The 22,773-nt window shown below is 46.7% G+C and overlaps 1 protein-coding gene across 10 annotated transcripts; it reads left to right on the forward strand.

Moving 5' to 3' along the window:
- The first annotated feature begins 977 nt into the window (after window positions 1-977).
- On the forward strand, window positions 978-20,015 carry PEX5 (peroxisomal biogenesis factor 5). 10 transcript variants are annotated; one of them, XM_027074183.2, is made up of 16 exons: window positions 978-1,127; window positions 1,677-1,909; window positions 2,248-2,283; window positions 2,546-2,678; window positions 2,893-3,024; window positions 8,744-8,849; window positions 10,048-10,138; window positions 10,537-10,647; window positions 10,894-10,986; window positions 11,328-11,447; window positions 16,110-16,253; window positions 16,453-16,523; window positions 16,917-17,129; window positions 17,715-17,880; window positions 18,209-18,366; window positions 18,544-20,015. In XM_027074183.2, exons 2-16 carry the CDS (start codon window positions 1,763-1,765, stop codon window positions 18,743-18,745), a joined length of 1,923 nt encoding a protein of 640 aa, XP_026929984.2. In that variant the 5' UTR covers window positions 978-1,127; window positions 1,677-1,762; the 3' UTR covers window positions 18,746-20,015. The 10 variants fall into 10 exon arrangements, with proteins under 10 accessions (XP_026929984.2, XP_026929986.2, XP_026929985.2 ...); XM_027074185.2 differs by having other exon boundaries at window positions 11,352-11,447; XM_027074184.2 differs by lacking the exon at window positions 978-1,127 and adding an exon at window positions 1,255-1,399.
- The last annotated feature ends 2,758 nt before the right edge of the window (window positions 20,016-22,773 follow it).

The raw sequence follows: 22,773 nt of genomic DNA on the forward strand, positions 1-22,773 counted from the left end.
AAGCTTGGTCCGGAGCGCCACCTGCTGTATACCTGCCTCCTCTCCTGCACCCCGGGCTGGGATGGTGCTTCCGTGTTTTGGTACTAACTCATCCTTGCTCAATTACCAGCAGCTCTGAGCACCTTCTGCCCTTCTTTATGGCACCGGGACTCTCTTGGTCTTGGAGCCAGGGGAGATATTAGGGTTTATTTCCCAGTGAACTTGAAGTTTGACACCAGAGCCAATTCTGTGGCAGATGGGGAGCCTGAGGCTTATTCTGTGATTAAAAATCATTTCTTGCATCATGTCTATCCTTTCAGTCTGGAGCAGTGGGGAATATGGCCACCATGGTGACCTTGACGGCGGTGAGGGAAGAAGGAAGGGAGAGGAGTGATTCACTGTGCACCTTTGTTGTATGTTACCAGCTTAGGACTCAGGATGCGTTGGACCCAATTTTAGTCTCCGGAATTGTCATCATCCAGTGCTGTTTTCCCCATTACGCAAAGGTGGCAGAGGGACCGGGGGGGGGGGGGGGCGGGCAGGCCTCTGTCTCCAAGGAGACTGTGACGATGTCCCAGTAGGGGCAATTTGGAAGTGGGTATCCCTAGAAGGCTGAGGGAGGCCTCGGATTTGACCCTCGCGACTCCCGCGTTAGGGACTTTCTCTTACCAAAAGACTAGTCAGCCCCTTTTTAGAAGGGGAAACTGAGGCCCAGAGAGGGCAGGGAATCCCCTTGGGTCACAATGTGCCGTCAAGGAAGGGTCAGGAGGAGCTGGGTCCAGGATTATGAGCCCTTGGCTTTCCCCCAAAGCTCAGGAAGCCCCTCTTGGCTCCACTCTTCTTTGAGCTTTCTATCAAACAAGTCCTAGCGCCGGTGATCTTTTTGAACGTTCTGCGTCTCCACTCTGAGACTTCCCTTTAAGGCGTTCTTCCCCTTTAAGATTCACGGCCCCTCCCGTCACGCTGCGTCGCAGTCTTAAGGCCCCGCCCCTTCAAACAGCTTTCTCCGGGCCGCGGCTGCTGCGCGACCGCCACGGCCCCTTTAAGCTCGAGCCCCGCCCCTGGTTCCCCATTCCCTTCCCTCCCCTCCCCTCCCCCTTCTGCCCGCACCAGGTGCCCCGGCCGGTCGTGCGGCGCGGCGCGCGACGGTGAGCGCCGGGCCCCGAGGGGGTGCGAGGACACGTTCCCGGTCTTCCTCGGCCCTGGCCAGATCCTCGCGGGTGCCAGGAGGCGGGGCCGGAGCTGCGACTGGGGCGGGGGAAAGAGGTGGGCCGGGACCGGCCGAATGCAGGGGAGGGGCTCAGGTGACTTACGGGGGAAGGAATGGCTCCCTTCGGAGCTCGCCTGTAGACAGGGGGTGTGGGGAACCTGGCTTACGCTCGGCGGCGTTCCCACTCTCCGTTGCCCGGCCAGTGCTCCGGTACAGCCCGATCGCGGAATTGTCCCCCTCAGACCCATGGGGTCCAGGCCCTTCTGTAGGGGGTGGCTGCCGGCCGGTCCCGCCGCCTGACCCCGCAGTCGTGTAGGCGGCCGGAGAGGCCCAGACTGAAAGTGGTGGCCTTTGAGGGGGGGCGGCAGGAGGGCACCGGCCCCCTCTCGGACCTCCTGGCAGAGGTGGGGGCCGTAGCAAAAGGCACAGGGGTGGAGCGTGGCCAGGGGTTAACCAGCTGGGACGGACGTCTGCCCTCTTCCCCCAGATACATGCTGAGCTGTGGGCTGGGGAAGGATCTGGCTGCCGGACCTCAGTTCCAAACCCTTGCCCGTCAGTGAGCTGGCGGTCACCATGGCAATGCGGGAGCTGGTGGAGGCCGAATGCGGGGGTGCCAACCCACTCATGAAGCTGGCCGGGCACTTCACCCAGGACAAGGCCCTTCGGCAGGAGGGGTTGAGGCCTGGCCCTTGGCCCCCAGGAGCCCCCGTCTCTGAGGCGGTGAGTATTTTTGATGTAGAAACACAAGCGGTGGCCTGGGATGGGGGGGGGGGCAAAGGAACACTGGGGGATAACTGCTCTCTCTGATGTGTCGCAAATGATAGTTACCACTTAAGGAGTGTTTACTTAACACCGCGCTAAGCATTGTGCATCTTCAGACGGATGAAGGCCGTCGTTTTATAGATGAAGAAACTGAGGCTCAGAGAAGTTTTGTGACTTGCTCAAGGTCATTTATACATGCCGGAGCTGGAATTTTAACCCCTGTTTAACTGAGTTGTGTGTGGTCTTCACCACTGTACCATATTGCCCCCCCCCCCCTTTCTTTTCTTCTGTTTTAGGTCTCTAAGCCTTTGGGAGTAGCCTCGGAAGATGAGGTAAACATACCAGTCTCTTGCGTTGCATTTTTCTTTTGCCCGTTGCGTTTTCACTTTAAACTTGGCTCACCCATATTTCAACCTGTGGACCTTCCTGACCAAATGAGATTTGCCTTATTCCATCTGCTTGCTTTTAAAAATGTATTCTTTTGAGTGTTTGCAAATCTATAGTTTCTTTGCTTCCCTTTCCTTGTATTTAGCATCCCCCATTCATGGGGCGTTATCTCCTGCTGAGTTCATTTCATCACGTCTCTCCTGGCAGTTGGTGGCCGAATTTCTCCAGGACCAGAATGCACCACTTGTATCCCGCGCCCCTCAGACTTTCAAGATGGATGATCTCCTGGCAGAGATGCAAGAGATTGAACAGTCAAACTTCCGCCAGGCACCCCAGAGAGGTGGGTCCAAAGTCTGGTGGGAGGGGAGTTCACCATTTTCCGTGCACAGAGGGCCAAGGGGGTTCCATATTTGGATGCTGCTGGCGTTGGGGAATTGAGATGCAGAAGGAGACAAAAGGGACAGAGTGTTTTCATGTGCACTGAGAGCTCCTTAGGCATGATAGAATGGTACGTATTTCTTTTTTTTTTCTTAGTTCTCTCTCTTTCTTTTAAGCTCCTGGTGTGGCAGACTTGGCCTTGTCTGAGAACTGGGCCCAGGAGTTTCTTGCAGCTGGAGATGCTGTGGATGTAACTCAGGATTATAATGAGACTGACTGGTCCCAAGAATTCATCTCTGAAGTCACAGGTGAGGCTTGCATGGGGCAAAGTTCTCTTTGGTTCCCCAGTTCATCTTAGGATATAGAGCGATTTTAGCTTCTATGACTTTTCTGGATTCTTGACTCATTTCTCTAGGGCACTGAACCTCAGGTGATAATAGGGAATTGTTGAAACTTATATGAAGCAGGGGACTGGGTTTGAACTGGATAAGAGATTTTGGAGATTATATCTCTGCATCTCTGTATCTCTCTCTATTTAAAGAGAATGGGAGAGAGGACAGGGAGAGAGAACACGAGGGGTTAGGTACTTCTTTCTTATCTGGAACTTTATTACTGTAATTTGGTGGTGAGGATCCACAGATTGGATGAATGGTAGTATTGCCCAGGAAGAAATATTCAGCACAGCCTGTGGGATTCTGGCATTAAGTCATCTTGAAAAGAGTTGCGGCCTTGGAAAGTGGGATTGGGGAGTTCAAGGGCCTGAAGTACAGGGTCTTAGAGGGCAAAGACCATATCCTGATGATGATAATAAAAATTAATAGCTAATATTTACTTATCATGTTCTGGATTTTGTATTAAGTGCTCTGAATGCATTATCTATTTAATTCCCATGAGAACTCCCAAGGTAGCTACTGTTTTTATTCCTAGCATATACATAAGAAAACAGAGGCTTTGGGATTAAGGGACTTGCCAAAGGTGATTCAGTTTTGTAGGTGGTGGAGTTGGGATTTGACTCTGTGTTTGAATGATTCCAGACCCTGTGGGCTTAGCCATGGTGCTCTACTGGTGGGCCTGCACCCTAAGCTCTTCAGGGTCCCAGCCTGTTTCTTGCTCTTTGAGAGGGTCCATGCTCATTACGTCCCTCGGGATTGATTCCTCTCCCCCAGGCCTGTCTGAATAGGGGCATGGGGGAAGGGCATTCTCTTCAGCTTTCCTCTTCTTCTTTGCTGTCAAAGGGAAGTACTTGTTAGCCTTTTTCCAATTTAACAAATTAAGAATAACAAGAGATACAAATGGACAAAGTTACAGAGATTATAGACTCTCAGGGCATTCACATTGTCATCGTTTTTAAATATTCCTGAGGTCACTAAAGGGACCTAATTGTTTTCTCCCTCCATCATTTTTATTCTTCTAAAAGTAGGGCTTTCTGTATTTAGGAAAAAACCCCCAAATCTAACAGTTAAAAGCTGTTGGCCTCTTTTAACATGACTCCCTTTCCTCCAACGCTGAAGTTGGAGTTTGAGGTAGAACAGTAGATGTTCTTTGTTTCTTGAATCATGCTTTGCACTTTATAATCTTAAAGTCATTTGGTCTTCACAGTTATACTTACAAGGTAGGTATTCCTTCCCTATTGTGTAGATAAAGAAACTGAGATTTCGAAAGGTTAAATACTTTATCCAAAGTCATTCAGTAACAGAGATGACATTCAGACTCCTATCTTTCTGACTCTAGGCTCCATACTTAGAGCCATTACACTATCATTGAGAATCTTCTTTGTGGAATTTCCTCAAGTGAAACTCTGAGCTGTAGCAAAGACACTCCCCCAGACCAACACTGTTTTTCATACAAACTGTAGACTTAAATGCTGTGTCTTATTGTAGAGAGACTTCTGTTGTAATGTGTGGGTGTCATTTTTGATAACTCAGAAAAAAAAAATTATTGCTACCGAAAGCATTGAGATTGATGAGATTTCTGTTATAATTACCTTTAGAAAAACACGTTGGACTTGTCTCATTAAGTTCTCTTTGGGAGATCTCTTCTGTTTTTTCTGTTCTTTTGGGACTGTGCCTGCTTCATGGAGGCAGGGATAGGGAGAGCCGGAAAGGGAAGTTGAGCTGTTTGGGGCCTGCCTTCATAAAAATGTGCAATTGCATTAGTTATTGCTTTGTATGTAGTGGACCTTCAGTATTTATTGAACAAATGAATTGAGATCTGGGAGAAAGCTAAAGGAAATTAATTTTCTGGTCATTCATTTTTTATTCTCATAACATTTGTGGCTGATATTATTATATTGATGATATAGGTTACCTATTAATTTATGGATAAGTTGACTTCAAGATGAAAGGTTATATGCTTTAAATCCTTATTATTTTCAAACCCCTGTTGTTAAGATTCCAGACTCAAGTTTACAAAGAACCTAGATGTGCATTTATTGTCTTGTCTTGTTCTATTTGAAAATAATTGATAGTTTCACTGGAAGTTGCAAAAAAGGTAGAAGAAGGTTCTGTGTATCTTTCATTCTGTTTTCCCTGGTGGTAATATTTTGCATGACTGTTTGTTATGTCCGACATCAAAATCGGGAAACTGCCATTGGTACAATCCACAGAGTGTATTAAATCTCACTGGTTTGACATGCCTTTGTGTGTGTGTGTTTATGGTTTTATGCGGTTTTATCACTTGTGTAGATTTGTGTAACTACCATCACAGTCGAGTTACAGAATTATTCCATTTGCCACATGAAGCTCATTTTTCAGTCTGCCATATTTCTTGATGGAATCCACCCCCCGACCCCTGCTCCTAAATCTCCTGGGCCAAATAATTCCCCATCTTATGACTTGGCTGCAGGGATGAAATACGTCTTTAAGGGGTTTTGAATTCAGGCAGCCTCAGCTAACCTGGTGTGTGAGGTTCCTATGGTAATTACGAGAGAGAGACCTGTGCTGTAGGCAAGCAGCAGTGGCAGACGATGAGTGGCAACAGATCTCCCCCTGTGGCAGAGGAACAGACTGGAATAAAAGGAGTAACGATCTCATCGTGATGTTTTCTGCTTTCCCTATGGGTTTGCTCCCTATGTGAACAGACAGTGATGTTAATAATAGAGAACATTTGTTACCCTGTGCCTTACGCATGCCTTATCTCGTTTGGTCTTTACAACCATCCCTATGAGGTAGCTGTTCTTATCTCTATTCGTAGATCTATTTATGTCTGTTTATAGATAAGGAAATGGAAACTTAAGGGTTAAGTAACTTGCACAGTGAATAAGAGGTGGTGTTGGGATTTGAGTGCCCGGAGGCTGACTCTAGAACCTACATTCTTTTTTTTTTTTTTTTTTTTTTTTAGGGAGAAACATAAAAATTTATTTAACAGGTGATAAAACTGAGGCATTGAAAGATTTAATAATCTATCCAATAAAATAGAGAATCGTAATTATAGAACCAGGGTAAGAACTCAGTCTTTCTGGGCTTTTATGGACAAAGTAGAACCTACATTCTTTACCACTGGGCTATTTAGCAAACTCAGGAATGTTTATGGATGAGGGTGGGAAGTTCTGAATTTTTGACTTTTGAGCTTGGGCTGGATGCGCCTAGGTGGAAGGAACACACAACGAGAAAGTAAGTAAGGTGAGCATTCTGAATTGGATATTTGGTGTCAAGGTTGTGGGTTCTGACGCTACTGATTTACGTAAGCTAGGACAGTCCCTCCTCCTCCGCAGGCCTTAATTGCTCCAATCTCGAGTATCCAAATAGATCTGATTTTCTGTAAGAATTTCTCAAAAAATAGTGTGAAGGCCAAACAGAATTCTTCTGGTTCTTTCATTTTGACTCTGTTGGAGCAGGTTCACAATGCCAGAAAATTCTGAGTCTGATGGCTAAATATGGCCAAATACCAAATTACAGCTATTTGAGGATGACTTTTCTCATCCTGGGATTTTTTTTCTAATCTGCCTCATGTCTCTTAAAGTCCAGATGCTTTATATTTTTTCCGTTGCTTCTTGTCCTTGAAAGGAGCGTTTCACAAAAGACAGCATTCTCTCTAATTTGAGGAGCATTTGTGGCCAGAGTATGCTTCTGGAAAACACTCTAGTTGAGAGTAAGGAGTGTCTGGAGAGTAAGAGGAGCGGTGGTTAATTTTCAACAGAATGGGACGAAGGGATCAGAAGGCACTGTAAAGTCTACTTTAGTATTATGTGTCTCCTTCTTAGGTCTCCACTTTTGGGCCAGCAGTCTATTGCCTGTAATAACTAGTGAGGGAATCTGGATAAAAATGTTGAGAGTCTTTGAAATTAAGGACAAAAAAAAAAATGTCAACCATATCTTAATTTATTATATTAGTGATATGTTTAGTTATGTGTATTTTGAGAGTTTGTATCCCCCTTTTTTTTCTCCTCCAGATTTTGACATTACTTTCCCACATGTCGAGCTTACTTTGTTGAAATTGTTCAGGCAAAGTCTCAGTTAAATGGAGTAGACATTTAATACCAAAGGGATACATCTGCCTTCTGTGTTGAAAGCAATGACAGATCTCCAAACTGGGGACAAAGATAGCATGACCATTTCAGTACTGATGGTGGAGAAGTGTGGATGCAGGGCAGAAGGAAAGCACACTGCTGGCTGGTGCCTTGTCTGTGTTGACTCATTCTTTAGGGCCCCTTTGTTGTTGTTTTTTTCTTAAATATTTATTTTTGAGAGAGTGCAAGCGGGGGAGGGGCAGAGAGAGAGGGACAGAGCTTCTGAAGCCGGCTATATGCAGATAGGCTGACAGCAGAGAGCCCGATGCAGGGCTTGAACTCATGAACTATGAGATCACGACCTGAGCTGCAGTCGGACATTCAACTGACTGAGCCACCCAGGTACCCCTCTTTAGGGCCCCTATGAATAATGTCTTCGTGCTTTTTGTTTTGTTTTGTTTTTTTCATTTCCCCCCTGGCCCCAAAATAGTAAAGGACAAAGTCCTGGAGATTGAGAAAGAGTTCAGTGCCCTCGTTCAATCTGTTACCTTGCTAATCTTTACTATGATGTTGTGGCAGTGCCCTTTGTCCCTAGAGCTTTTAAGACAGTTCCTAGAATTACACTTAAAAAAACATAGCCCTAAAATGAATCAAAAGTGAGGGGCACCAGGGTGACTCAGTCAGCTAAGCATCTGACTCTTGATTTAGGCTCAGATCATTATGATCTCATGGATCATGGGTTCGAGCCCTGCATTGAATCCCTCGCGTGGGATTCTCTCTCTCCCTCTCTCTGCCCCTTCCCTGCTGCTCTCTCACTCTTTCTCAAAATAAATAAACCAAAAAACAAACGAATCAAAAGTGACAAGTCAGAATGTTTCTTCTTGGGGGAGGGAGGGCCTGACGGAGCCTGTGAGAGGTCTGAAACGTTCTGTGTCTTGATGTAGCTGGTGGTGATTTGCGTGTATTCACGTGTGGAGTTAATGAAGCAGTATACTTACGCTTGGTACACTTTGTGTACATTCATGTTTGCATGTTGCATCTCAACTAAAAAAATGAAACCAACATCCAGTGGGAAGAGTGGCCCTAGGTATTTTTTAATTCTAGCCCAGCATTCTGCTCCTCAGGTTCTCCTGGTAGCTTTATTACAATGAAATACGAGGCTTGTTTTATTGGGAAAGCGTGAACTCTGTCGATGGAGACCAGACCAGAGGTCTTCTGCTCTCCTTTAGCTCCTTACCAGTTTCTTGCAGTGCCTTTGAGGAAGGTGGAGGCCCCAAGTGCCTGCTATTTCTTACTGAGGCCTCTGGCACTTCAAGCAAAAGGGTTTGGACTCCTTTCCTGAGTCTCCTCATTTGTTTTCCTGTTTCCAATCCAGTAAACTTTGACCCCAGGCCCCTTGGGAGTGGGTTGGATATTGAGAGTTTAGTAGTGTTTTCTTTCGAGCAGGACTTTCTGAGGAATTCAGTAGGGTCTTATCTGCTTTGGCTTGGTTAAGAGGGTCAGTTGAATATGCGTGGTACTCTCCTTTTCCCTGACCCTCACTGAGCCCAGTGTGATTTCTCCAAATCCGTTCCTTGCAGATCCTTTGTCTGTGTCCCCAGCCCGCTGGGCTGAGGAATATCTGGAACAGTCCGAGGAGAAGTTGTGGCTGGGAGAGCCTGAGGGAACAGCTGCCACTGATCGCTGGTGAGTCCAGCTACTTCTTTCTGGATGGATCCCTGTGAAAGGAGCATTGGGTAGTTTTCTCAGCCTCCCTCACCTCCTACATCTGCATTCTCAAACTGATTTGCAGTCCCCTCATGTTTTCTTTTCTTTTCTTGTCTTTTCTTTTCTTGTCTTTTCTTTTCTTGTCTTTTCTTTCTTTTCTTTTCTTTTCTTTATTTTGAGAGAGACAGAGAGAATGCCAGAGGGGGAGGGGAAGAGAGACGGGGGGCACAGAGGATCTGAAGTGAGCTCTGTGCTGCCAGTAGAGATCCTGATGTGGGCCTCAGACTCACAGACTGTGGGATCACGACCTGAGCTGAAGTTGGATGCTTAACTGACTGAGTCACCCAGGAGCCCCCCTGCCCTTTTTTTTTTTAAAGTTTATTTATTTTGAGAGAGGGGCGGAGAAGGGGAGAGGGAGAGAATCCCAGGCAGGCTCTGCACCATCAGTGCAGAGCCCCATGTGGAGCTTGAAGTCAGGAACCATGAGATCATGACATGAGCTGAAGCCGGACACTTAACCGACTGAGCCACCTAAGCACCTCCCCTCATTTTCAGTGTTAAGGTTCTCACTTGTATTATTACCCCTACTCAAAGTGTGAGTGAGTCAAGAATCCTAAGTGTCGTAACCAGAAGTTTGTAACTTTACCTTACGTACCCTATTGCCTCTTTAATTTGGAGGCTGCTACTATATTCCTTCTCTCTGCAAAGGTGTGTTTGTGAATGGGAGAGGTAAAAGAATGTAGCTAATACTTTGCCACTTCCGCCCGTGTCCTTTTTTTTTTCTTTATAAAATTTTTTTTGTTTATTTATTTATTTTGAGAGAGACAGAGACAGTGTGAGTGGGGGAGGGGCAGAGAGAGAGGGAGACAGAGAATCCCAAGCAGGCTCCATACTGTCAACGCAGAGCCTGAAGCGGGGCTCGAACCCACAAACTGTGAGATTATGACCTGAACTGAAACCAAGAGTTGGATGCTTAAGGGACTGACCCAGGCACCTCCCCCCCCCCCCCCACCAAGTGTCCTTTTTTAATGTAAATTGGAATTCGTAGGACCTCAACAAGAATGTGTGTCTTTTCCTTGATAAGAACTGTGATGCCAGGGGCTGGGGGGTGGGGAATAGCATGGGGAAGGTGGTGGCAGACGAGTGTGTGGAACTCGTTTGCCCTTACCTGTTCCAGGTATGATGAATATCATCCCGAGGAGGATCTGCAGCACACAGCCAGTGATTTTGTGGCCAAGGTGGATGACCCCAAGTTGGCTAACTCTGAGGTGAGCCACATCCCACTGCTATTTTGCCCAGCAGAGCTGGCCTTCAAAGCCAAGAGTCTAGCTTTTCATACCCCAGTTTAAAGAGAAGGAAATAAGATCCCGGGTCCATGCCTTCCTGTCTTGAGAATAGAGACTTCGCATCCTGCCTCTTACTTTCAGCATTCTTTCCCTCACTTCCTTGCATACTCACCCTGTTGCTTTTCTGTGTCTTCTCAAATCTTTAAAGCCAGAAATTCCTTTCTTTTTGTTCTCTACATTTTTCAGGGTCTTTTAGCAAATCTTGCCTGCAGCTAGAGATGGTCAGGGGGAGGGTGAGTGCAGGCTTCTCTTGGGCATGGTTGAGAGTGCACACTTGGAAGTCCTCTCCCAAGTGGCCTATGTGTGTCTCTGTGCCCCAGTTCCTGAAATTCGTGCGGCAGATTGGCGAGGGGCAGGTGTCCCTGGAGTCCGGTGCCGGGTCGGGCCGAGCTCAGGCAGAACAGTGGGCAGCAGAGTTTATACAGCAGCAGGTAGGACATTGTCACTTCCCAGTCCCACTTGAGAGCCGGCTGGTGCCCCAGGCCTTGGGTTCAGTGTTCAGTGGTCCTAGACGGGGAAGGGATTTTATTGCCAGCTTGTCTTGGTAGCATTGAGGTCCTGAGTGGGTGGGAAAGAGATCCTGAGAATGTTCTCAGAAGTGTGCAGGTTGCTGGTGTTTAGTGGGTATTTAGTCAGTAGAAAGTTGGTGGTGGTCTGACCATCCTTCTTTGTCACAGGGTACATCAGATGCCTGGGTTGACCAGTTCACAAGACCAGTAAACACAGCTGCCCTCGATATGGAGTTTGAACGAGCCAAGTCAGCTATAGAGGTGAGAGCAGGTAGCACAGGAGCAGACACCTCAAGAGAAAACACTCCTTTGGAGAGAGTGGGTGTTTTAACAGCAAAGAAACGTACCACGGATGTTGTATGTCCTAGTGTTCCTGGGCCCTCTGTGTCAGAATACTTGGGGTAGGGCATCAGCTCACACTGCAGAATCAGGATCTGAGGGTAGGATCTAGGAATCTTCACTTAAAAAAGCTCTTCAGGAGATCTTAAATGCATTGACATTTAAGAACTACTGCCTTACGGAATCTATCCTAGCGGTGCTGAGCGTCAGGTGGGGTGGTCATGATGGATCTCCTTTTTCTATCTGCCTTCCCTTCCTTACAGTCCGATGTCGATTTCTGGGACAAGTTGCAGGCAGAGTTGGAGGAGATGGCGAAACGGGATGCAGAGGCTCATCCCTGGCTTTCTGACTATGATGATCTCACGTCTGCTTCCTATGATAAGGTAAGAACTCGGTTTTCGGATTGCAGGGTTTCCTTGTTTTGTGCCTCCTTTAATCTTGAATTTGGAGGGTACCTACTTTCAAGTAATTACTACCTTGAACCCCTTTCCACGAAGGGAGGTCTGAATCATTCCCTTGCCCCGCTCCTCTCCAGTGTTTGAAGGTATGCTTTATTCTTAGGGTATAAGGATTAATAATAATAGACCATCCTTGTCAAATAATGGTAATACAATGACATAGTACCTATAATAGAGATTTGCCCATGATGCATTCAGAACCTAGATGAAAGAGCTCTGCTTTGGAGGTTGATTGAGAACATTTTTAAGGAGATAGATACCCCTTTGGTAGAGAGTGGTAATTGGTAGATTATCTGTCTTCCCACCTTCATATCTATTTACTTTTTTTTTTTTATGTTTATTTTTGAGAGAGAGAGACAGAGCGTGAGTGCCGGTGTGGGGGGGGGGGGGGGGCGGACAGGGGCACAGAGAGAGGTAGACACAGAATTTGAAGCAGGCTTCAGGCTCCGAGCTGTCAGCACAGAGCCTGATGCGGGGCTCGAACCCACAAACCGCGAGATCATGACCGAGCCGAAGTCAGATGCTTAACCGACTAAGCCACCCAGGCGCCCCTCTGTTTACTTTTTTTAACTCACAAATTCATTTTAAATTTGGATCTGTTCCTGTAGGTACTGACCACCTGTGCCAATTTAGGTGTTTTCAAAGAATTGTATTAAATAACTTAAATGTTAGGAAAATATTCCAGCAGTCATTGGTGAAAATTGATCTAGTTTTGCATATAGCATATACTTTAGACCAAGAAGCTTATGCTGTTTCAGAGGTATCACTGTGGAAAAAAATCTGCTTTGGGACTGTGAGGTATTTAGGGATGTGGGTAATAACTGAACTGCTGAGGGGGCGCCTGTGGCTCAGTCGGTTAAGCGTCCGACTTTTGATTTTGGCTCAAGTCATGATCTCACGGTTTGTGAATTTAAGCGCTGCTTGGGGCTCTGCGCTGACAGCATGGAACCTGCTTGGGATTTTCTCTCTCTCTCTCTCTCTCTCTCTCTCTCTCTCTCTCTCTCAAATAATAAATTAAAAAAAGAATTGAGCTGCTGAGCTGAAGCATGAGGGGGAAGGGAGAGAACGGTTTGGTTTTGGAAGAGACGAAACAGGAACTGGGGAGGAGAGTAGCAATACCTCTTCTCAGCTCAGATCTGGCTGGGAAAGGATTCTGGGGCTAGAACCAGGGCCTGAGATGTAAAGCAGGATGTCTGAGGTAGATCTTGACATAGGGGAGCTATGCAAAGGTAGGAAAGAGTAGGGTTCAAGATAACTATAAAAAGGCTAGCATTTGGGGCGCCTGGGTGGGTCAGTCGGTTGAGTGTCTGGCTCTTGATTTCAGTTGAAGTCATCATCCCAGGGTCGTGGGATCGAGTCCTGAGTCGGTCTCCACGTGGAGCCTGCTTAAGATTTTTTCTTTCTCTCACTCTGCCCCTCTCCCCTGCTCGTGCACTCTTGCTCTCTCACATAGGAAAAGAAAAAAAGAAAAGGCTAGCTTTTGAAAGCCAATGAAAAACTTAGTACTGGGATTTTGTTTACTGTTTATTTCAGTCTTAGTTTTTAAGAGCTATCCTCTTACAGGGAAGAGAGCTTACTTCTTGGACCCTGCCCTATGTTTTGCCACAATAAGAGTTTCTTCTGTGGAATTCTGAGGAGGAAGAACTGAAGGAAGTACCTGCACATAATACATTTATTAATTTGTATAAGCAATTTGATAAGTTGCAGAGTTTCATCATCTTACAAGTGGCAAATTATATATTTTAGATGAAAATTTCCATGCTTTTAATAAATACAGATATATCATTGATTTTGTATGAGTAGCATTTCTTAGCATTTTTTGCTCTCATATTAATGACATGCTAGGTGGAATAAAATTTTCTTGAATGCTTTTTTTTTTTTTTTTTTTTTTAAGGGGGGGTGAGGGGCAGAGAGAGAGGGAGAGAGAGAGAATCCCAAGCAGCCTCCATGCTCAGTTCAGAGCCTGATGCAGGGCTCAATCCAACACTGGGATCGTAATCTGAGCTGATATCAAGAGTTGGACACTCAACTGACTGAGCCACCTAGGCGCCCCTATGCTAACTATCATTGAATTATATGTCAATAGTGCATTTTTTGTTTTTAAATGTGGATCTGATCCTGATTGTCATATAAATTCATGGGTCTCTGAATATACTATTTTTTTACTGGATGGTCCTTAAATTTTCAAGACAACATCTGTAGCTCAAGCACATATTGTATCCCTTTAGCATAAAGAAGTTTCTCTGATGGGCTAGACTCTTAATAGTATCCTATTTCTGCTGCATGATCCTGTGAGATTTTGGAATAGACCAGACAGTGGATCAGACTGATTGGCTCGGCTTAGACTTTTTAGGTTGCAACAGTAATCATAAGCTCATGCTGCATTCTTTTGGTTTGAAGCTTCCTCCCGCATATTCTTTTTTCCATTTATGCAAATGTTCTAATTTTGAAAAATTCCTCTTTGATCAGCAGTTGATAAAATGGCAAGGAGGATAGATAGCATGGACAAGAGTGTATTTGGAGAACCTCCTGATGGCATTGATTTGTTACATTGTCTTTTGAGGAGAATGCCTATTTTATGAGTAGTATTTTATGTTTTTTGATAATAAGACTTAGGTGAATAATCTCACTTGATTATTAATAATCTCAGAACTCTGTAATTAATAATCTCAGAACTCTGTAGTTCTGAGAGGCAGGAATTGATTTCATTAGGAAATTATGTTATAGATGACAATGATCTCTGTTTCCTACAGGGTGGCTTAAAACATAGATCGATGATAGACGATAGTTGAAGTTGGTTGTGGAGGGATTTATGTCTAGGATGGGGGTTAGCAAACTATGGCCCACAGGTGAATCTGGCCTGCTAACTGTTTTTGCCTGGCCTATGAGCTGATAGTGGTTTTAACATCCTTAAACAGTTGAAAAAAATGAAAAGAAATATTTTGTGACCTGTGCAAATTATATACAATTCAAATTGCAGTGTCCATAAATAAAGTTTTATTGGAACACAGTCATGCTTATGTGTTTTACATATTTGTGGCTCCTTTCTCTCTCCAAAGGTGGAGTTGACTAGTGACAGATTACTTATTACCTGGCCCTGATGAGAAAGATTTGCTGATCCCTGGTCGAAGGTCATTTTCTACCTTCAGAGTTTTCATATTGTACAGAGACATCCCAGGAGCACTACTTATTCTCAACATGAATATACTTTTAATACATTTATTCCTAATCCATCTCCTGTAATATATCTTGCTTCTTAGACTTCCACTGTAATTATTTAAGTTTTGTCTGTCACAAGTAATTTTCATCTAATGACTTATGATGGTTTAGAACTTGGCTGGTAAAATTTAGGTGTTTCCAGTTCTTTAGCAGTTCCCGTAGTAATAGTGAAAAAGGGCCTCACTCACGTCTTTATTGTAGACGGTTTCATTCTTATTTGTCCTTAGCTACATTTAGAAGGGCTCTGCCTGGTATTTTGCATCTTTTTCATTCTGGTATATTGTTTTGTGATGGGAACTATTTACTCCCCAAAGAGGAACATTTTATTTGCTTGTCCCAAGTCATGCGGCTTACTAGAGACTTCCCTTCTACCTTATTACCTCTTTGCCTAACATGAAATACCAGTAGACAAAGCTTTGCACATAGCATCATAATCCTTCCCTGAAATGAGAAATGCTCAGCCAGAAGAGAACGGTGTTTTTCTGAAGCATTTTTTGCCATCAGGATTTTGGGATCTAGGTTTCATTTACTATGAGATACAGATTAATATTAGTAACTTTCAAGAATGAAATTAGGGAACAACTAAAGTTTTCCAAGTGCTTGAACACATGTTACCCAGGCAGTGCACACAGTGATTCTCTGAGCTAGGCAAGAGTGGGATTTGAGTGGCAGGACCTCTGACTCCAAGTTGCATTTCCGTTATCTGTTATCACATTGCTGCAGGAAAACAAGGAATGCCCTTTGTTTTTTAAAATATTTTAATGTTTATTTATTCTTAGAGAGAGAGAGACAGACAGAATGTGAGTGGGGGAGGAGAAGAGAGAGAGGGAGACACAGAACCTGAAACGGGCTCCAGTCTCTGAGCTGTCAGCACAGAGCCCGATGCAGGGCCCGAACCCACAAATGCGAGATCGTGACCTGAGCCAAAGTCAGAAGCCCCACCGAGTGAGCCACCCAGGTGCCCCAGGAAATGCCCTTTGAAGAGCTAAGGAGAGCTTATCTCATTCCTATAAGCGGGTCATGTAAGAAATGTGTTCTGTCCAGTAGTGAGAGTCAAGGATGTAGAAATACAGGCCTTTAAAGACTTCCTAAAATAAGCTTACTCCCAGCATGGATCCCAGTTTGTAGACCTTCGCTTTTCAGTTATTGTGAACAGGAGACAGCAGCATGAGCACGATACCGAATGATTTTACTGTAGTCCTAGATGATCCCCTTTATAATTTGGAAAATTTGTTGGCATTTAATTCAGATACTTTTTGGAGGCCTTCAACTTCTCCACCTCTGTGTGGGTTGTCCTCTCCCATTTCTTCTGCTTTGCCTGTGACGGCTCTGTCCCAGAGGTTTTCACTTGGCTTCCTTTCCCTGTAGGGGTACCAGTTTGAGGAGGAGAACCCCCTGCGTGACCACCCCCAGCCTTTTGAGGAAGGCCTCCGGCGGCTTCAGGAGGGGGACCTGCCAAATGCGGTGCTGCTTTTTGAGGCAGCTGTGCAGCAGGATCCCAAGCACACGGAAGTGAGTGACTCACTGGTCTGCCTTCACATGAGGCACGGCTTCCTTCAGTTTTGCGGGAAGCCCCACAGAGCAGTGCAGATGGATGCGGGCCTGGGTGGTGGCCTGAGGTCGGGGGGTAAGGGTGGAGAGGGGGAAGCCAGAGGAAAGGAGGGTGGCAAGGTGAATACACGAGTAATGGGATCTGGCACCTTCTTTCTAGGCTTGGCAGTATCTGGGTACCACTCAGGCAGAGAATGAACAAGAACTGTTAGCCATCAGTGCGCTGCGGAGGTGAGTGCGTGAAAGGTGGGGTGAGGTGCTTCCGAGGCCCTCCAGATAGCCTTTAGAACGCTAGCGTCCCAGCCCCTGATCCTTGTCTTCTTTCCGGTCACTAGCAAGAGTGTGTTCTTGTGGCGAAACTCTTAAGGTTTGGAGGGAATTGGAGACACCTGGTTACGTTTCCTCACGAGCCGTTAATTGTATATGTGGGACCCTTACTGGTTCCTTGGCTGCTAAAACATCCCGCCTTCTCATATCTGCAATTTTGTTAGTAACTCACGTGTGGAGGATTCCTTTGCCTCGTAATCTGAGGGAGCTGGCAGGTGAGGCTGTCATGACTCTGCATTCTGTGACCGTATTCCAGTGTCCTGCAGGTGCCAGCTCTGCCCACCTCTGTCCAAACAGGTGTCTGGAGCTAAAGCCAGATAACCGGACGGCACTGATGGCGCTGGCTGTGAGCTTCACCAACGAGTCCTTGCAGCGACAGGCCTGCGAAACCCTGCGAGACTGGCTGCGCTACACGCCGGCCTATGCCCACCTGGTCGTGCGCGGCGAAGAAGGGGCTGGTGGGGCGGGACAGGGCCCCAGCAAGCGCATCCTGGGATCCCTGTTGTCGGAGTGAGTGCGAGGGATTCTTGGGAGGACAGATGGTAACGGGAGTCCCAGGAGAGGGAGGATCTTGATTTGGGAAGCTGGGATGGACTTAGACTCAGTGGTTTGAGAGTGGGATGCGGGCGGTGCCTGGGTGGCTCAGTCAGTGAAGCGTCCGACTTCGGCTCAGGCCACGATCTCACAGTTTGTGGGTCAAGCCCCACTTCGGGCTCCGTGCTGACAGCTCGGATCCTGGAGCCTTCTTCGGGTTCCGTGTCTCCTCTCTCTGCCCCTCCCCTTTCCATGCTCTGTCTCTGTCTGTCTCTCAAAAAATGAGTAAACATTAAAAAAAAAAATGACACACAAAAAAGAGTGGGATGGGAAACCCAGGATCCACTTGAAGGAGGTCTGCACTCCATGGTGCAGTGCCGGATGAACCAGAAGAACAGGTTTCTCAAGTGGAGTTTGGGGGTCTGAGGATGACTGATAGACTGATGAATCTCGAGGGTGTGAGTGACTAAGGAAATATTTTGGGAGGGTGGGAATATAGACACATCCATCCACCTATGTCTGTGTTTTTGTTTTTTTTTTCCTTCCCCCCTACTTATCCAGCTCCCTATTTCTTGAAGTGAAGGAGCTCTTCCTGGCTGCTGTGCGCCTGGACCCTACATCCATTGACCCTGATGTGCAGTGTGGCTTGGGAGTCCTCTTCAACCTGAGCGGGGAGTATGACAAGGCAGTGGACTGTTTCACAGCTGCCCTCAGCGTCCGTCCCAATGTGAGCCTCGGGAGGAATAGAAATAGAACATGACTGTGTCTTACTGAAGAATCATTTGTTGGGAACTTCGGAGTCATGGGAGATTTCGTTCCGGAGACTGGTTGCCATGGGAGAATTGGGAAAAGGAGGCTGGGAGTACAGGGTCATGTGGACGTCGGGGAGTCTGCATGAGATGAGAGCGGTTGCACTGTGGCACACGGGGAACGGTGGAGGACAGAGGAACAGAAGGAACCTGTATTAGCTAAACAGAATGGTGAACCAGGGGGAGGGACGGGCAGAATTGGAGAGCCTGGCTCTTGTTTCTAACCCTTCTCCATTCCTATCCTAGGACTATTTGCTGTGGAATAAGCTAGGGGCCACCCTGGCCAACGGAAACCAGAGTGAAGAAGCAGTAGCTGCCTACCGTCGGGCCCTTGAGCTACAGCCTGGCTATATACGGTCCCGCTACAACCTGGGCATCAGCTGCATCAACCTTGGAGCTCACCGGTGAGAGCAGCTCTTGAGTAATTAATGGGCGAATTCCTTCCCCCCCGCCTTTGACCCCGGCTCCTCATTCTTTGATCCTGTATTTGACTGACTAGCCCCAGCCTTCTCCCCAGGCCGGCTGACCTGTCTCCTTCCAGTGATGTTCTGCTCACCATCTCTCACTTTTCTTCCCTACAGGGAGGCTGTGGAGCACTTTTTGGAGGCCCTGAACATGCAGAGGAAAAGCCGGGGCCCTCGGGGAGAAGGGGGTGCCATGTCAGAGAATATCTGGAGCACCCTACGTTTGGCATTGTCTATGTTAGGCCAGAGTGATGCCTATGGGGCAGCTGATGCCCGGGATCTGCCCACGCTCCTAACTATGTTTGGCCTGCCCCAGTGACAGTGGGATGGGCTGCCCTGTGAGTGTCTGCTTGGAGGGGTCCCTGCTCTGGATGTGACTCCCTCTCCCCAAATGGGCCTACCAAGGGGGTGGGCTGATGACCACAAGCGGTACGGCCTCTCAGGAGCTGCCTCAATGTAGGGGGTGGGGGGTAGTCTGTGTCCTTCCTACGTAACTGTAGGAAAATGAGCTGTGTCGACTCTGAGTCCCTTGGTAATTTAGGGGCTGCACACCCCAGCTACAGATCTCTCTGCTCATCATGCCCTTTCTTGGTGCTGCTTTTTTGGGTAGGACCCAAAGATCTAGGGTAACTGTTGTCATCAGCTGCCATTTCTGATAGGGTCTACCACATTTGTAATGTCCGTCCTTCCCCCCCACCCCTTTTACTGGGAACTGGTGATAGTGCAGCTTTCTTGGGCAGTTGTGGGTGGCAGGTTCTTCTACTGTGCACCTCTGTGATGACTGTACCTGGGATGGGGTGTTAGGAGTCGGCCTGTTGGATTTAAGTGTTGCTTTGGCTCAGCAGAGCTGAGTTTTGATAGGGGTGCCCACAGTTCGGTTGTGCCTGGACCTCTCCCGACTGTAGTCAGGTGGCCTGGGTGCGGTGCCGTACGCAGTAAGGCTGGCGTCATCATTGAGGGGTCCCCAGGAGTGGCTGGGGTCAACTGTACAGAGAGTGTTTGTGTGTGGGGTAGGAGGATGCTTGTTTGTGGAATGAACCTAGAAGGGACCAGATGGGATCAGATTAAGGGCTCTGTTCTGGGGCCGTTGGTGGGAGGACAGAGCAAGTGGGCTGCGGGGTGTGGTGAGGGCAGCAAGCCCCCCTCCTAGAAAGGCGTGCGCGTAGGAGTTGAGCCAGCTCTTTTAGAAAGTTGGCTCGGAGATTGCAGTCTTGCCAGATTCCTAGCAGAGAGGCGGTTCAGTGTGACCGTAAGCCTTTTGCTGAACTTCTTTAAATGTTTCTAGGGGAGAGCATTGAAAAATCCCCTTCCCGCATATTACCTTCACAAGGTGTAGATTGAGGGAACGTGAGGGAGCAGCTTGGAATGTCCTCAGCTGCCCCCTGCGTGGGGAGATCCACTGCCCCCCAGAAATGACTGCTAAGCCTCTTGCCTTGTCTTCACTAGCTAATGATCAGAGAGATTTTTTTTAAACTACCACGGTCCCAAGGTTCCATCCTGAAATTTATTTTTCTTTGTATGAATATGTGTAAATGATTTAAAAATAAAACTGTATGAATAAAATTTGTATGAAGAATAAGTGGAACTGACATGGGCGTGAGTTCTGCTGCCAGGGGAGAAGTTGGGGTGTGGGAGGTGGGTTGGTGTTTGGAGGATTGGCATTCAACAGTTTTCTTCTCTCTTTGCCTTTCAAACTCTCACTAGTATATTGATTGCCCATCCATCCATCCAGTAATATTGAGCACCTAACACATGCCTGGTACCATGAATAAGATGTACAAGGTCCCTGTGTCCATGGAACTTACGGTTCAGCAGGAGAGACTGATGGTTAGCAATCGTGCATTTTTCATACTTAATGATGATACTATAAAGGGAAACACGGGGTGTGATATAATTGGTGTTGCTTTCATTGTGAATTACATGGGAGGATTTTGGTAGTTTTTTCAACGCTTACGCTTTCTAAAGGTTTTCATCTGGCTCTCCCTGGTTTTATTAGGAACTGTATCAAGGGCCATCTAAAGACGGGTATCTATCCGTGGGGAAAAGTTTTTAAAGATAAACATATTTATATGTGGAGATAAATGTCCATGGCCATGTTAGTGTTGGGGAAAAAATGTCTAAAAGAAAATGCGTTCAGTAAATTATCCAGACGGTGAAATATCATTTAGCTGTCTAATTCTGTTTATGGAACAATTTCCAATGACCATAAGTGCTAACAATATAATGAGAAAGAAGAGGTTAGCAAACTATTTACAGGTTATCTCAAAAACATGTCCTGAAAAGAGACTAGGGAATACCCCAGTATGCTAAGAGTGTGAAGATGCGAGTGATTTTTCTCCTGCTTTGCCATACTTGTAATTTTCAATTTTTCTTAGTGCATGGATGGGTAATACTTTCATAGGAAAGACCCCCCCCCCCACCTCCAAAAAAAAACCATGGTGGGAAGGGTGAGGCATTTGTTGTCACCACCTGGGTGACCTCAGGACACCCGGTGTCCTGGGCTCCGCAGGACAGGCAGTGCAAAGCCAGAGGCCTGACTGGGGCCTGGCATGTTGAGGCAGCAATTTCTACAATGTGTAGATAGATACAAGGAGAGCCGCCCGGCTTGAGGGTCAAGATAACTTCTGGTTTAATTGAAATCTCCAGGTTTACCTGCTTTGCCTGCCTTTGGGGACGTGAAGATGTCCAAGAGGATGCTTTTCTTGCACGGCCAGGGCTAGGCATCTCTTGAACCCAAATCAAATCCATCCAATAGTTACTGAGCCCCTAGCATGTGCCAGGTGCTGTTCAGGGATACAATTCACAAGGCACACAAGGGTCCCTGTTCTCATGGCTTAGGTACTAGTTGACTAAAGAGAGAATATACAAGTTAGTGAGAAAATACCAGTTAGTGTTGTGTAATTTTTATGTGTTTTAATTTCTAAGAAGAAACCAAAATGGCACATTGCACTACGAGTAAAGAGGAGGGCTGTGGGGTGTGAGGATCCAGCCATGGAGGTTTGGGTGGAAGCACAGCTCAGGTCCCGGGGGGCAAATGTGAAGGCTGTGATCTGAGCTTAAAAGAGCTCTGTGCACCCCAACAGGAAGAGGGCTGCAGTGGAGAGGAGAGGAGCACTAGCAGGAGAGAGGGTGGAGGGGTGGGCAGGAGCCCGGCAGGTAGGCCCTTTTCGATTATGGTGAAGAGTTGGAATTATATTCTGAGTTCCACGGGAAATCACTGGAGAGTTGGGACAGAAATGATGTGATGCGATTTAGTGTTGAAAGATGCTTTGCCTGGATGGCTCAGTCAGTTGAGCCTCTGACTTTGGCTCAGGTCATGATCTCGCAGTTCGTGAGTTCGAGCCCCGTGTCAGGCTCTGTGCTGGCAGTGCAGAGCCTGGAAACTGCTTCAGATTCTGTGTCTGCCTCCTCTCTCTGCCCCTCCCCTGCGCACGCTCTGTCTCTCAATAATAATAATTCAAAACAAAACAAAACAACAACAAAAAAGAATGGCGAGCCCTTAACTGACTGACAAAGGGGAAGCCGTGGGCAGAGTGGGTTTGGGAAGGAAAATATGAAGTTCTAGAACTGAACACATTAGATTGGAAGTAGAGATCTCCAAAAATAGATCTCAAGTAGATAAAATGGATATATAAATCTCAGGTGAGAATTCAGGGCGGGGTGTATAAATATAGATGGTATTTAAAGCCATGGAACTGTCTAGGTTTGCCTAAAGAGAGAATGTAGACAAAGAGGGTGTAAGGCTGCAAAAGGCACTGGTTACCAGGCATGCATCAGAGCAGCTGTTTGTTCCCGGTTGATACAAATCTGTGCAGGGCCACCTTGTTAAACAAAAACAAAAAATAAATGACTGTGGGCCTGCAACTTTAAAGAAACAGTTTAACTTTTAATCCAAGTTTTCCAGTTTCCAGGAAGAAGTGTAACTGGCAGATGATCTGTGTGTTCATTTCAATAAAACCAGGGCATTCTCCCTCCATAAGTAAACCGATCTGTGAATAATTAAAAGGCTGCTTGGCGAGCGAGGGAAATTAGTTTGAGTTAATGGCCTCAGGGTATTGCTGATGGGCTAGCTCCACAATCCTGCCAACCAAACAAACACAGAAGCATCTCAGTCACCCTGTTTAACTGGGGCTTGCGTGGGCATTGAATGCCTCCTTGAGGCTCCTCCATATTTTCTCTTTTGTTCTAACTTACAAAAATTATTATTTTTTTAAACGGGCAGAGGGAGAGGGAGATGGAGGACCTGACGGGCACACAGCCTGACGTGGGGCTCGAACTCACAAACCGCGAGACTGTGATCTGAGCTGACTGAGCCACCCACCCAGGCGCCCCACTTAAAAAATTATT

The sequence above is a fragment of the Acinonyx jubatus genome, chromosome B4 (genome assembly GCF_027475565.1).
Source record: "Acinonyx jubatus isolate Ajub_Pintada_27869175 chromosome B4, VMU_Ajub_asm_v1.0, whole genome shotgun sequence".
NCBI classification, from domain to species: Eukaryota; Metazoa; Chordata; class Mammalia; order Carnivora; family Felidae; genus Acinonyx; species Acinonyx jubatus.